At 42.3% G+C, this 16,063-nt stretch overlaps 1 protein-coding gene across 6 annotated transcripts in view; it reads left to right on the top strand.

Annotated features, from left to right (window-relative positions):
• ST3GAL6 (ST3 beta-galactoside alpha-2,3-sialyltransferase 6) overlaps positions 1-12,139 on the top strand; it is a 41,732-nt gene extending 29,593 nt beyond the window's left edge. For all 6 annotated transcript variants that reach the window (XM_069785713.1, XM_069785715.1, XM_069785714.1 and 3 more), the window contains 5 exons: positions 2,672-2,767; positions 4,939-5,125; positions 6,219-6,356; positions 9,921-10,073; positions 11,781-12,139. In XM_069785713.1, the coding sequence (XP_069641814.1) occupies positions 2,672-2,767; positions 4,939-5,125; positions 6,219-6,356; positions 9,921-10,073; positions 11,781-11,861 (655 nt within the window). In that variant the 3' untranslated portion in view covers positions 11,862-12,139. The remainder of the gene's footprint in view (positions 1-2,671; positions 2,768-4,938; positions 5,126-6,218; positions 6,357-9,920; positions 10,074-11,780) is intronic.
• Positions 12,140-16,063: the final 3,924 nt, after the last annotated feature.

Genomic DNA, 16,063 nt, shown 5'->3' with positions numbered 1-16,063 from the left:
ACAGTGCAGAGAGGAGAAACCAAAGAGTTCTTCATTTTTATACGGGAGTGGAAGGCATTATTTCAATAGCTAGGGATTGACATAGCAAAGAAGCTTCTTAAAATCATAGCCTCTGCCAAAAATTGGAAGGTATGGAATAAGGAATCACTTAAAGTTCATCTACAAGGGACAGAACAAGCAGTGCCTCCTCAAGGTAACTGTTTGGCTGCTTATCATGGTCAGAATAATACAAACCACTTGTAAGGAAGTTGACATTGTTTTTGTGAATTCACACCAAGTAGTCAGAGAGTATTAAAAAAAAAAGTATTCACCAAGATTAGGAACAATTTTTCTGGCTTTTTATTGAGGCACAAAGATGAGTTCATGCATGTGTGTCAGTCACTGCCAAACCAGGGTGTCCAGCAAGCATTCGGGATGGATGCTCTAGCCAGGAGGTACCACCATGAGTTGGAGCATGAGTGTCAGTTTAGGATTTGCATTGTGGTGATGAGGTTTGTACCTCAGTAACCCAGCTGCGGCCACATAACTTTTGGTGACACTGAATTCAGAAGTTTGAGATGATTGAAACTTTCACTGATTTACAGAAGCATGCTGTAAATGACAGGAAAACGTGATACAACCACATGCTAATTTTGCCCCCCCCCCCCTTTCCATTTTCATCACTTATTGAGGGAATGGGCATACTGAGGACAGGATGGTATAACAGGTTTTCACCCCTCTGATTTCCAAGGTACTGAGTCACCTGGACTTGTGGCACTTGCTGGAAATCTTTTTATGAATGCTTGGCTTCTACTAAGCTGCTCAGGAAACAGGAGAGAAAGGTGTGCTAGCTTTTTCCATGTCACCTCACCCTGACAGCTGCATTTAGCAACTTTCTATTTTTTTTTTATATATATATATTTATATATAAATATAAAAAAAGGAAACTCCCTCTGGCCCTAGAGCAGCAGGTGAGAAGGTGCCATCCCAGCATTTCTTTTGAAATACAGTACTTTGTACAGTTGGCATTTATTCTCATTTCACCTTTTCTGGAAGCTTCAGGTTTTCGGCGTTGCTTTGTGGCCCAGTTTTTTTTTCTAGCCCGCATGTGGTCCAGCATGACTGCATTAACAATTCTGTAGGAAATACAGGGAACTGCTTTGTACATTGAGATGTTGGTCAGTCTCAGCTGGAACAGGCTGTTCTCATTGATGTTGAATAATACTCTTCTCAGCTGAAAAAACAGGTTGGACTATCTGAGGAGAAGGATGTTAATTTTAATTAGTCTGCATAAAGTGCAACACTGGGCATTTAGTGCAGATTATAGTGTACTTTGGGACACAGTCCTGGGGTCCCCTACAGTAAGAAATGGCACAGAGCCTTTTTCTTATTTGAAGAACCATGGGAGTGGGGCATTGGGAAGTGACTCATCCTCAGTAAGCTGTGAGCCTGTTCGTGTCTGAAGAAAATACCAACATTTTTATTTTGCCCTTGTTCCTGCTGCAAAAAAGTTGAACAGCTTTTGCTCTAAATAAAGAAGCATTTTTTACAACAAAAAATTGTGCCTGTTCTGTAAGGAGGAGTTTTCAATCTTACACGTTGGATGTAAACCTTCCCTAAAGAGGCAGAATTTCTTGAGTAAAAAACCAGCAAGCCTCTCTGTGTGCTTTTTTGGCTGTGTTTCGTTTTGTGTGGGGTTTTTTGGTTTTGTTTTTTTAAATTGTTGTTGGTTTTGTCTGGGGTTTTAGCAAAGCACACATTTTACTAGTATTGAAGTAAGACAGTAGAGAGCAAAAGGTATACTTAGAAAACCTGGGATAACTTGGAAAATCTTACCATTAGAATTTACTTTCATAAGTTTAGCATTTGCGTAATACCTTTTTTGGGTGCTTTTTAACTCTGAATGTATTCTAAATTCAAAAGGAATTACTATTTTGATTGGATGTACTATAAGATCTAATTTGTAGCTCACAGTGTTTTATATACTTAGTAATGCTGTCTAATTTGATCTAGTCATATGATAATGCAACTTTTAATCAAGTGTATCCATCTCGTGTCATGACAGCGTGCACTTCAGCACATGTTTAAACAGCACTTTCTAAGTAGAGGGAGAAAAATTAACATGATTGTATTCATTTGAAGAGCCATCACATGTGTCGTTGGGCTAAGGTTTTTCACATGTACAATTCAGAGGCCTGTAAGGTAAATTGTGAAGCTAAATCTTGCTGCCTTAGCTTATATTGGAGATCTCCAGAGTTGTGGAGTTGTACAATATTGCAGAAGCACCTTAATTTGAGTAGTTTTTCCAGACATGCTCTGTCCTGGTTGGTATACCGCCACACTGGGACAAGTTTGAAGCATCGTGGAAGATAATTTATCTAATGGCACCCCTATCATCAACTGGTTAGATGATCTTAAACAGCAAACCACTAGAAAAAGGACATGTATAAAAACAGTTTTACATGAGAGAAGCCATTTCCTGACTTTGGCAGTCCCTGAAATAATGCAGCTGCTTTTTTTTGAAAGCAGGCTTAGTGCGTGATACAGGATTGAGACTGCTCTGTAGGGGCCAAGGAGTGTAAAAGATAGAGGACCTCAGTTAGTAAATAAGCCAGCTAAATGCAAGTATATCATTAACAACAATATGAAGCAAGGGAAGTAGTGCATATTAAAGGTTCTGTTTGTTCCACAGCATTGCCTGTCGACGGTGTGTTGTGGTTGGTAATGGAGGAGTACTTCGAAATAAGACATTAGGGGAGAAAATCGACTCCTATGATGTGATAATAAGGTAAATGGTATATCCTTTCCATTTTGTGTGCATGCAAATAATTAACAGACTTTTGCTATCAGCTAGTGGCTTTGGAGTTCAGTTATTACACAAATGCAAATGTATGAAACTTCCTGTTTTACTTATCCTGTCACAGCCTTAATTTAAAAAATTTTAGGAAAAAATGGGTCAGTGTTTTATTACACAGACTGATTGATACAGGGGAGGGAGAATCACTGGGTGCTCAGTCTGCCTTGTGTACAGATACACACGTGCAAGATGCTGCCATCAGGGATGGGTCCAAGCATGTGATAGTCCAGAGCCTTGCATGTGAGCCAGCATCCCGGGCAGCCCTGCCTCTTGCCTTCCACGCCATGCCTGTCTTACCCCTGTGCTGGCACGTGCATTGCTTGGAGTGGATTAAACGTAACGTTTATGCTGGGAAGTCCATCTCAAGGCATGTGTCAACTGGAGGATGATGTTGATGTCTGCCCCTTTTTCTCAAGCATGTTAGTTCATATTGGAAGTTTTATGAGATGCCTTAACCTACCAGAGGATGCTGGGGTCTGAAGAAGAGGCATCTGGACTAGGGGAACTGGGGAAGTGCTCAGAGAGGAGCAGGCAAGGGTGGGCGTGACCTCAAATGCCAAGCAAACTGAAAATGGACTATTTGGCTAATTATAACAGAATTTTCTGTACATTAAGAAAAAGATAAATCAGTTTCTCCTTTGCAGGAACTGAGATGGTAACTGATTAAATAGCCCTTCTGCCTGTAGGTACCCTGTCAAATAGTGTACCTGAACCCTCTTTCACTAAAACCTCTGAGCTGCCATTTCAGTTTGTCTGCTTCAACGTTGTGTGGAACATTGAACAAAATCTCATTTTTGTTACTATGCCATCAATCCTAATGCTCATTTTAGTGATAGTGTTTCAGTCTTCAAGCACTAACATAAAAGGTTGTATACAAAGCCTGGAGTTTGACGTGCATTTGAAAACACACTGGTAAGGTGGAAATGAATATATATAATTCTTCAGCTGTAGCTCCTCTTATAAACTTAAAACTGTAGAAAGTAATCCAGATAATATCTCTGTTCTTAGGCAACTTTACTTGCCTGGCAACTTTGTGCTTTACAAAAAAACCCTACCTTGCACTTATTTTCACTGTAGTATAATGATGCAAGGAAGCTCCATGGATTATTTTTAAACTATTTCAAGTATTTGGGCTCCTTGTAGATCTGTCTACTCTTCTTAAAATGGAAATCTTTATATAGACTTGTGTCACACATTTAAGTACAGCTCTGGATTCAAAACTTTCAGAAATACAGTACACATGTGTTTACTGTGAATGAACAAAGAGGTGGTGTTTGCATTCTGTATTTAATGATGACTTCTGATAAAACTTTGAAGTACTCCTTTGTCTGCATACCTTGTTTTGCAAACATTTGCTCCTAAGCGGTGTGCCTCCTATTCTGAGTGGTAAGTCACATTGGCAGGAATGGAGCATACAGAGACTGCCTGATTCTCCAAAGGTTATGCAACACACCCACCAAGCAAAAACTGCAAGATGGAGACTTAAACACAGCCCCTCTGACACCTCAGAGCAGAAAGACCTTACCCATCTGCTCACTGCTTATTAATGTTATATCCCAAAGCAGTGGCAGCTGTGCAAGTAATATTTAAGAAAAAAACCAACACCCCAAGAACCCCAAAGACACAAAAAAAGCAAACATAATGATGTATCAGCATCAGGTACACAGTCATAAACCATGTTCCTGTAGACAGTGAAGAGTATTAAAACATTCTTGAATCGTCTCCTGTATGACTCAGATCATCAAGTAGCATGAATGGAGCAATGGGTAATTCTCTGAGCCAGATATTCTCTTTGGTCTTCTCCAGTTTCTGTGTTTGAGCCAAATCAGAAGCCTTCTGCTCGAGTGACATGTGATAAGCAATTGTGTGAATGTATTCTAAACCACCTTGGCCAAGTTCCCATATGTGCTTGATCCCTCTAAGTTAGAGGGTGAGTGCACCTGATAATTGCTCATCTACCATGTAATGTGATAAGTAAATGCTGGGCCACTAAACCCTGCTGTACCTGGACATGCTGTCTGCCCTGCAGACTAATGCACGTGCCAGCTGACGCACAGTAAGGACTTGGGTGGGGTACTCATTGCTGTCTCTATCCTCTGCAGAATGAATAATGGCCCTGTTATAGGGTATGAAGAGGATGTTGGGAGGAGGACGACTTTCCGCCTTTCTTACCCGGAATCCATCTTCTCAGATCCAATCCACTACGACCCTAATACAACCGTTGTTCTCATCGTCTTCAAACCACGTGACTTGAAGTGGCTTTGGGAGATACTAGGTGGTCAGAAAATAGTAAGTTTAATTATTCATGCCCTTTGGCTCAGCTTGCCACACACCTCTCATGCGAAATGCCTGTTTTGCTTTTAACCTTAGTCCTCCTAGCTGGAGGGAGCACTGGGTCTTCTAGTCAGTCCGCTCAATATCCCTTTCCCATAAATGCTTCTGTCCTCTTTCTCATACACATATTTGATCAGTTCCTCACCCCAAAGCAGTTTTCCTCTTGGAAATACCTTTTTTATCCTCTTGCTAGCAGCATTTCATATTCTGACATGCATGCTCCAGCTATTTCCCAGATTATTTTATCCTGCGGACTTGGTGGAATTGCAGAATAATGTTGGAAGGGACCTCTCTCTGGAGGTCTTTAGTCCAAAACCTTGTTGAAAGAAAGCAAGACCAAGTTCAAAGCCATACCAGCTTCTTAGGGCATCATCTAGGTAAGTTTTGAGTATTTCCAAGGATATTTCTACAACCTCTGTTTCAGTGCTGCAGCATCCTCACAGGATAGAATTTCTCCTTATCCTTTCACTGTGTGTCTCTGATAAGAGTCTGATCCTGTCGCTTTTTGTAAATCCCTACCAGATAGTTGAAGACGGGCTGTACAAACCCAGCCTCTTCAGACCCTTCTTGTTTGCTGTGTGCTCTAGCCCCTCAGCTGTTCTGGTGGCCTTCTGCTGAGCTTGCCCCAGTTTGACACTCTTCCACAGAGAGGAGCCCAAAACAGCATTTGTGAGACTGCAGAAAGGCACGGTACAAAGTATTTGAGAATGGTAACTTCTGTCCACCTGTTCTCTCTTCTCTTATTAATGTGGCTAAGCACACAATGAGCATTTACTGCCTCCAGGCATGCTGCTGGTACGTGTTGTCCATCAGGGACCTTTCTGCAAAGCTGCTTTCCAGCCAGCTGGCCCCAACCTTTGCTGCTGCAGTGGGTTATCCTGTTGCAGGAGCACTATTTGGCACATGTTTTTGTGGAACTTTGGGAGGTTCAACACTTTGCTTCTTCCTCAACCTCCTGCCCTTGGATTTTATTCTGGTTAGAGTTGCTACAAAACCAAAATCAACTGTTTATAGCCATTAAGAATGTGTATTTACTTGCCTGTTACAGAGTGCTAAAGGCTTTTGGAAGAAACCAGCTCTGAACATGATATACAAATCTAGTCAAATTAGGATTCTTGATCCCAGCATCACCAGAAAAACGGCTTATGAATGGCTTCGCTTCCCAACAAGGTTTCCCAGGAAGGAGGTGGGCTTTTTTCTTCAGTGCCTTTTAGTTTTGTGCAACCAAATGTGTACTCAGAAGTAATTATCTCTTTATTATAGTGGACTATGTTAGAACATCCTTGAGGTTCACATGGCAGTAGTTTGCATTTAGATGGTGCTCAAAAAAGACGGGAAAATGGAATCCAGAAAGACAGTGGGTAGCCTTGTATGCCAAAAATCTCTTTTTATGGATTCTATAATTAGTATTAAACGAGACTGCTTTTGTGGACAGACATAATTCCTTTTACAAAATTGTGGAAAGCAGACAGACATTGGAACATGGCAGATCCCAAGGGACTCTAGAAATATTAAGGAGTCTTGAATTATTAAATGTAGGGTGTTTTATAGTTTTCTTCAAAAAAACCCCCAACAAATCCACAACACTCCCCCCCGAACCAACCAACCAAACCCACCCCACCCCTCAAAACCCAACAACCCAGTAGTTCTAACACTGCTGCAATTTCACACTGCTGGGAGCAGGTAGGGACTGGGGTGCATACAGGATATTCCAGCCCTGTGCTAACGACATAGATCTAGCAGCATTCTTGTGCTTACTGATTTGATGCCAAGCATTGTAACGAGTTAACTGACAATTTGGACGTAAAAATACATTTTAACTGTCAGTTTATGACTGAAGAATGTTTCCGATGAAAGGTAAGGCTTCAAGCTGGAGAACCTCCCTTGTGCAGTCAGGACTGACCATGTGCTGTTTAGCACAAATACAGTTCCCTGGGGTCACATCGTTGCATAGAGCTGCTTCATTGGGATCAGCCAACTGAGACATGTGGAAATGTTTGACAGGCTCTCACTGTGGAGTATCTACCACAGCTTTTTTTCTGGTTTAATCTTTCTAATATTTGAGGGACTTGAGGGTTTTTTTGCTTTTGGGAGTTACTGTGCTGCTTTTTTTCTCTTTAATTTCTTTCTTTTTTTGAGCCTACTTGTGGCTTTTTCTTCCCTTATTAACTCTCAAACTGGAATACCCAGTTTGGCTGCGTGCTTGCTGGGGCTTTGTGGCATTTCAGCTCTTCGGTCAAGGGTGGGAAGAAAGCAGCGTAGTAGTTGGGCGCTTATCTATCTCCTAAAAGGCCACAGAACATCCGTGGCCTCCATGGCTCCAGAAATTCCTCTTGTCTCTTCCTGTGCTCCCCTCTCAGTGGGGGTAAAAGTAAGACCAGTGCTGTCCGTGAGCCAAAGAGATGTGTGTGGTGTCCTGGGCCTGGTACAGAGGCCCAGGCCCCTCAGTTGCTTTCGGTACTGTGCGTGCTCTCTGCTCCTCTCCTGCTTTCTAAGCACCCCTTCCCAAAGCTGGGGCAGAGTGTGTCCGTGCTTGGAGCCCCTTTCTGCCACCTCCACATCCCGCTTGCTCTATCCTGGGGGTTTTGCAGCCCCTTGTCTCCGGCAGCAGCAATGGTCAAGCTCAGGTGTGCTTTTCCTCTCTTTTCCTGCTATCTCAGAGGTGGGCTATGACTGGGAGCCTGCACGTCTGCAGTTGCTCTGGCACAGCTTGGTTAAGCTGCGGATCATGCCTCGGGGGTTCCCATGGGCAGGGCAGCCTTTTGCAGGACCCACCTGGGAGCCTTTTGTCCCTTAGTGTGTCCCTGGGGAGGGCTGGTGCTGCCTTTGCTGTCCTGTGCTTCAGCCCCCTCTGCCTGCAGGAGACGCCGAAGACCAATGTTGCTTTCCCTGCTGTCTCTGCCTTTTCCATTAAGCCAATCTCATGTTCCCTGGGTGCGCATTTCTGTGCAGTCCAGCAAGCATTTCTGTTTCTTTGTTAGCAACTGTGATGGTGTTAGGAGAGCTGGGAAGAACAACTGTAAAATCGGATGTGCTGCCCCAGCAGCACTGAAGTCAGAAAGTGTTGCAGAGTTATTCCAGGGCTGTGCCTATTCCCATTAAACGTGACTGGCCGAACAAATTTCATTACAGGCTGAGACTATCTGGATATGGCTAGGGTGCTAGCACGATAATACATTTTAAAAGTAGTTTTGCTTTTTTTAGTATATTCTTTTGGGGTGAACTTTATGATAGCCAAAGGTAAACAGAGCTAGTTGCAACCTGTAACGTTCCTGATACTTCCAAATAGCACTAATCCTGACATGTAGCATTCCTGCCATAATTTTGGGGTGCTGTTTGGTACAGATATGGCAACAGAGCCACCACTAAGTTTATGATATTGGTCCCCCAAGGCAGAAAGTTATTTTGCTACCTGGCAGGAGCCCTGGGCTATAGTGTGCATTTTAAGTTGATGTTATTTCTGGAGTACTCTAAGAATTGTATAAAGGTACAAAAAAAATTCTACGTGAAAGTTGATAGTTCAATTCTGTGACTTTAATTAGGTTACAGAGCAGATGTTGGTAACTTTTTCCTGGGGATTTGTTTTTTTATCATATGATACAAAAAATATTTTTCTGTATCGAGTGCATCTGCCTTCTCTCTGTCCAGAGTTGTCCAGTACTGGCTTGCCTGCTTCGTTTTCAGAGGCAAATGAACAGAGTCCTGCATAAGAGTTCAAAAAAGCATGTGCCTTTGCGTTCAGTTTGAGTTTCGATTGCAGCTACTGAAAGCATATAACTCATTTAGTCTCTGAGAAAATTGTTATTCTAGCTAAAAAGGGAATTAATGCCTGAAAGTTTTGTCCATTTCTGGGGACGCTTTTTCCCCTCAGCTTCATCTGTTGGTCTAATGAAAGAGTTCACCTCTCTTTACAAACCTTGCCTCATTTACTTCCCCAGATCATTTTAGCCACTGCTGCTGCAACAGTCATGTACTTCATCATGGGATAGGACAGATGTTGGCAATGAGTTGTTCTATGCTATTGTAAGAAATGCTAGTTTTCGGTTAGGTGCTCTTAATTTTGCACAGTTAAAACCTGTTTATGACCTGCTCTTGATATTTTACATTGCATTTAATTCTGAGCTATCTTACTGTAGGGAGAAATATGCAATTTTGTTTACAGTTCCTCTTCTTCTAATGGAAATAGTGGGGGAAAGTCTAAAATCGTGTTCTTCTAGAATTTCCCTGCTTTGAAAAAGTTCAAATGCAGCCAAATTCATGTAGCAGTAGCATTCATGCGTTTTTTTTAGTTTGGTGTTAATGAAGATTTGAGGTGTGTCATGTTGTTCTGTTCGTCTGGATCTCCATTGTCTAGAAAATTATGAACACGTCTGCTCATTCAGTCAAATTTGATGGGGTGAAATGGTCTCCAATATGTTGAAGCCTGACTGGTTTCATGAGAGTAGGTTGCTGAGCAGAGGGATGGAGAGACCTTCCTGATGCCTGTGGGGAGGGAAGGGCTACAGTATGGGCTCAGCCCTCACTAGAAACAGGAGAATCCCAGGGAAGGCCAACATAGCAGACACCCTGGTCATGGAAAACCTGCAGGCAGTACTGTACTCCTTCTAAGACGTGAGGGGATCAAACTACAAAACCAAACATCTGTAGAAGAGCCAGGCTGCCTGATTTCTGCTTTCTTTGCTCTTAGGTTTGCTGTTCCTGTTAAGCTGCCAGTTATTTATGTATGCATGCTCTTTGTGTTTCATTTTAGAAACCCAAGCATCCAACAACGGGGCTAATTGCCATTACACTAGCATTTCACATTTGCCATGAAGTTCACATGGCAGGCTTCAAGTACGACTTCACTGACAGAAACAGTTCTTTGCACTACTATGGCAATGACACCATGTCTCAGATGATGCAGGTAACAAACACTTGTTTATGCTGAGAGAAATATAGCTGGTAACTGGAGAAGACAATTCAGTATAGGTAGAAGTGTGGACTGCAGGTCAGAAAGGTCTCTGATCTTCTCCTGGTTCAGCTGCTCATGGGTTAACATTGCTTGAATCTCTTAATCTCTGCTTTTCTTTCTGAAAAATGTGGATAATGATATGTGTCCTTTGTGCTACACCATATTCTGCAACATTGGCATGAGACACATCCGTTTTTATGTTCTGTTTTGCTTTGCTGGTGTTATCCTTAGGCTACGCAGCTCTTGTTCATAGAAGCATATTTGCTAGCACTGTCAGAACATGGATAGTGTTGTTTCTGTTTGCGTTCTCTTTTTCTTTGGCACTTACTTGCACAATTTGTCATAGTTACCAAACCTCTTAGAAAAGAGAACGAGCAAAGGGAAATGGAAGGAGTTAAGACCTATAAACTTGCAGTTAGGAAAAGAACTGAATTTCAGAAATTGAAAGCAGAAAAGAAAAGCAGCTCTTTGAGAGGGGTAGGAAGAGAAGGAACTGCTTCCAGGCAGGGGAAGCCACAACTCACCGGGAGAGGGAGCAGCAGGAGGCTGGCAAACATCAGGGATGCCTTCTCTTCCCTCCTGCTTTGCTATGGTCATGCCTCCATTTTCTTTTATGTCTCTGCTCTTGTCTTCAGCTCTGTACTCTGAGATCTCAGCCCTTTACCTCAATGTGAACAGTTCTCTCTTCCATGTGCATGCCTAGTGCATGTGGGGACCATTTTCTCTCCTCCTCCCTCTTCTGAAGAGGGAAGGACAGGGGCAATGCCCATAGGAGCCTCTCATGTCTCTCTGAGGACTCCTAGGTGCCTGCTGCTCTGAGATAATTTTCCTCTGACACTGAACTCACCTCCATTTTGAGGACTTCTCTCTGCAGGTGCTTTTTTGCAATGTATACCAAGCTTGGGTAAGGTTGATCACTAGTTGAATAGACATCCCTAAGTTTCCTAAAACCGTGAAACTTTAAAAAACAAACTACTAAGCAAAACGCTTGTCATTAATTCTTCAGTGGCGTTAAGTTGTAAATATTATACTATATCTGTATAATCTTTTATGCAGTATGTATATTAATTTTAATTTACTGGATTCATTGTCTTAAGATTGTCAGTAAACTTACTTCCCTTGTGCTGTCCTCCACTAACCTCAGTGGTCCCTTGTGTATCCAGGATCTGGATACAGCATAGAAGATGGGTTGGTTTTGGCTTGTTGAAACTGATTGTCAGGATGTATCCAATTTACAAATGCCTGATGTGTGCCTTTCAAGAACCTGCATGGAACTTGGAGAATTAGTAATTTTCTGACTGCTTGTGCTGTAAATGTCATTATGTAGCTGTTCCCTCTAAGCACAGGGAGGAGCTGGTAGAGTTAGTAATGGTAGGACTTCTGTGAGACCACGTCTCACCCATTCTTGCCACTGAAGGATCATCCCTTTTTGTTCATGTCCTAATGGAGGATCTAATCTAGTTTTGAGTAATAGAGTACTCACCTGTTTTCTTGGGAGACTGTGCTACAGCCTTTGCCAAGAAGTCTTTTCCCCAGAGCTTTCCTACTCTTAGCATCTTCCAGGTATCACAAGTAACTAAAAAGGAAAGAACAACGAAGTGATGCTTCTTGTAATAATTTGAGTTTAATTTCTTTTATTATTCCCTCACATCTCTTTAGAATGAATATCACAACATCGATGCTGAGCAGAAATTTTTGAAGAAGCTTATAGACAAGAACTTTGTGGTCAATTTGACATGAAAGCTGAATGGAAAATATGAAGAACAATCGCTATTTTCAAGATTTGAAAATTTTTTATTTTTTGTACAACTTTTTTATTTTTTAAGTGCAGCATAACTGTTTACTGTTTAAAAAGAGCACAGAAACCTCATCAAGGCAGAAGCTTCTTCTAAGCCTGAGGGTAATGAACTATTGCAAACAGAGTTAACTGAATTTCTGTGAAGCTATTTAAATAATGGGAAAACCATGGAACTTTCAGCTGAAAGTATCAGGGATATATAAAAATGTGATTCACATCACTTATTTATGAGCAAGAACTCTTTCCAAATGATTACTTCTCTGGAATACTTCTGTTTCTGATGTTGTCCTCCAAAAGAGTTACACTGTCAAGAGACTGAGACAACCAGTGTTTAATTAGTAGATGGATGTCTTGTATGTCTGTCCTGTAGTATGAAAATGGCTTTAAAATTATGCCTATAAATGATTACTGTGTGTTTGGGAGAAGGGGGAACATACAGAGTGTACAGGTTTTGGTCTGCCTTGCTCCTGAGGAGGGGACATCCATCTTCAGCAAAGAAGCGACAGCTTCTGCGCTGGCCATTGACTATCGATAGACTCTGAACTGCTGCTTGTCTTTGCCGAAGGTGAGGACCCTTTGGTCTGATTTGTGGAGATGTTGGTATTGACAATGCTCATGTTGTACCCAGTTTATGGAAAACCATACTCCCTGTGCTGTGCGTCTAATAAATTTTACAGTTGGTGACTTGACTTAGAAAAGAGGGAGTATGAAGACTGAAGAGTTGTCCTAGACCACAACAGAAACGTGAGCTGGGACAGAGATGTTCATGCCTGCGTTTTAATTTAGAGCCAATGCTTGTTGGATTCCTAGATCTTCAGGACAGGATCTCGTGTATCTTTCTGTTCACTCCCCAAGAATCGGCATGTATTTCCGAACCAGCAAAATCTTCTTTCTCAGGTGCTGTAATGCGTCTCCACCTTTGAAATGCATCAATATGAGCAATGAATGTTCCCATTTTTGGCAGTAGAGTGTGCTAGGGAATATGCAAGGTGTACCTCAGCTGAATTATCATTTGGCTTCTGTTTACCTCTGCTGTCTTGACATTTAGGTTTAAAGGATGTGGCTGAACTAAATCATTTAGTGGTGGGAACTTAACTTGGGATTTTAACTGAAACTTTTAATGAGACATTTATATTTCCAGTCTTTGTTTGTCTTGCACAAGCCTGCTGAATAAGTTAAATCTGCCTGGGAATGGCCTTAACAACTGTCAAAGAACAACAAGTAATACGCTGTTCCAGTTCTCTTATAGGGCGTATATATAATTGTTTTTTAGTTGTGGCACATTTGCTTGAACATCTTGTGGTTATCTTGATCAATCACACCTAAAGAAAGCACAAAGAAGTCCACTTGAAAAAAAGTCTTTTAAGTTGGTAGAAAAACGTTTGCTGCTTTTTAGTACAATTATGTAGAGAGTTTTAGTACATTTAGAAGGAGTGCAAACAATTACAATATGAATACAAACCTCTAGCAGGTCAAGAGCATGCTATTTGTGCTTTCAGAAGCTGAGGATTACAAGAGTACTGAACACAATTCCTTTGCTGCAGCATTGAAGTGACCAAAGAGTCATCTTTCTTTTTTCCTATTTCTCTTGTGGAGTGCAATAGGTATTTAAAAAAACCCACCTGCCTGTAGTTCTCATCTCCCTCTTTAAAGCCTTGGCTCTGCCATTTGGGAATTAGTGAGGGCAGTGTGATTTGGAAGGCAGCCACAGCTGAAGGGGAGGCGGCTTCTGTTTTCACCTCATGACTCCTGAGCTTTGGTCCATTTCAGGCAAATTGGACATACCTGAAGTAACTTTGTATGTCATAAAATTCTGCGGCAGGGGCTGGGGAAGGACCCAGACGTGTCCCCAGCAAGGGACAGGCTGTGCCATGGTGTCCTGCCAGCTGGACGTGTGTCCCTTGGGCCCAGATGCTGCTGCAGGGGGTGGTCCCTTGTCCAGCCGTGCGCAGGGCGGCAGGCGAAAGCATGGAGGAGAGGGGAGAGCTGGAGGTGCTGGAGCACCGGAGCAGGTGACTGTGGTGGTGGAAATGGAGGAAACCAGAATTTCTTCACCAGGTGGCAGAAGGGCTCTTGCTCAGTTATTTGCATTTTCTTTTTTTTTTCTTTTTAAACATGCACATTTCTGAGGCTTTGAGGAGATCTTTGCTTAAAAATCTGGATACAAGCAGGTGGGGTTTTGCATCAGAAAACAGTGACACTGCTGTCTTTGTTTCTACCAGCATTTATTTCTCATGATTATTTCAGTTAATTAAAAAGGTTTGTATGTGACTCTGCAGCCCCAGACCTGCAGTGGTTTAGACTACTGACAGTAGCAATTCCCATGAAAAAAATGCCGAGGTAAGGGTTTTCACAAAGGTCGTGGTGTTGTCCGAGCTCTCTTTGTATAGAGGTCCTTGGCAGATCTTGGAGACCACTGAGAGCGGAGCCAGGCAGAAGCAGACGGCTGCCTCTTCCCACTCAAAACCCATGGTCGCTCCCAGAGCCAGGCTCCCAGCTCTCCCATGGCCTGCCGCCACGGATCCAGCCGCATCCGTGTGACATCATGCAGTACGCTGACTGAGAGGATTTTTGCCAGGAGGGCTGTTAAATTTGCCCTCTCCTCGCAGTGCCTGGTTCTTGTGATGGTGTAGGCTGTGGTTCTGAGGATGTGGTTATTTTCTCTGTTTTATTTCCTCTCTGGAGATATTCTTCCCACTAATTAAACTGACTCCTCCTCCTAATTTTCCTAGGAGGTTTTCTGCTTTTTGGGGGTTTTGTTCTGCTATAGTTAGAATCCCCCAAAAACAATTGGAAAAAAGGCTTCATGGCAAGCAAATGGTGTCCTCACCCCTCAACTCTTTTACTGAAGATAGACTCCCTTTTTTTTTTTTAACTACATCAGCTGTTGTCTTCCTAACACTATTATTTTTTTTTAATAATGTTTGGTATTCTCAATGCATTTAGTATGCTGTCTACAAGCATTTATCCCTGTTGGCTGCTCCTTTTTATTTTTTATTAAGCCTCCCTATTTGTATGACTGACTTCTTTTTTAAATTAAGCAGTACTCCTGGGGATATTTTTCCCCCACTTCTGTGCTCCTGCAGGGATGTTGAGTCTGCGTGTGCCGAGGTTGCTGTTGCAGGGTGGCTGAGTAACTTTTAGAGCCAGACCTGTTCTCTTGGGACTGAGCCAAGAGCTGATACTATTGATAAACTACGAGGTACTAGTTCTTTGGAAAGCACAGCTTATAGGCCAGTAGCTTTTAGCTTCAATGATAAGCGGTGAGCCAACTGCTTCATTTCCCCCTGCCGTAAGATGTTTTGGTAGGATTCTGTGTACACCAGCCCTGCTTCATCACTGTCACCCGCTTCATGTGGTCATTTCTGCTCCTCCATGCCTTGAGAACAGGTATCGCTTTTACACTAACTTCATGTAGGTAAGTATAGTGCGTTTCTCAGTAATGGCCACAGACCACAGCTTCTATTCTATCCAGGCAGACGTTTTCACAGGTGTTTTGCAATACCAAAGACTTCCCCTGGCACTTTCTAAGAAAAGCAATAATGCTAACTCTAAATACTTAGATTATTTTTTTTTTTCTGAGAGTGAGTTGCTATTAAGATTTTCTTTTTCCATTTTTACTATTCCTGAAAGTGAAGTCTCTGCACTGAACTTCCCTGTCAAAGCTACCCAATTTTGTGATCGCAGCATCAGCAGCAAAGCTGTGAAATTTTGAATCCCAGGGTGCTGCCAGCTTTATTTCCATGTCTGGTAATGGTGTAACTATGTAGGTACCCAGTGTCTCCCATCAGTTTTTTTCCTGTATCAATTGCAAAGTCAGATGCTCCCACCCCTTCTTCCTCTGTCCTGTTCTCCAGCAGCCTGCTGAATTTCAAGACAGCAGCATCTTACAGCAAAGGTGCTCCTGCATTTTATCTGCCACCCCCTCAAAACGCTGTGCTGTCAGAAAGACTTAGCTCTAAGATACCAAAGCACACACAAAACAGGCAGGATGCCGTACATCAGCTGAAAGCTGTGTTTGGCTCGGACTTCTAGGGGGATTTTGTTGTTGTTCTCTGTTGGGAAAGTATTTTTTCCTCTGCTGTAATAATTAAAGGAAGTACAGAGATATGACTAAAGAAGAAAGGTCACAAACTATTGCACT

This window comes from Haliaeetus albicilla, chromosome 6, assembly GCF_947461875.1.
Source record: "Haliaeetus albicilla chromosome 6, bHalAlb1.1, whole genome shotgun sequence".
Classification (NCBI taxonomy): domain Eukaryota; kingdom Metazoa; phylum Chordata; class Aves; order Accipitriformes; family Accipitridae; genus Haliaeetus; species Haliaeetus albicilla.
The sequence above is the reverse complement of the archived record's forward strand: the minus strand, read 5'-3'. Positions and strand labels throughout refer to the sequence as shown.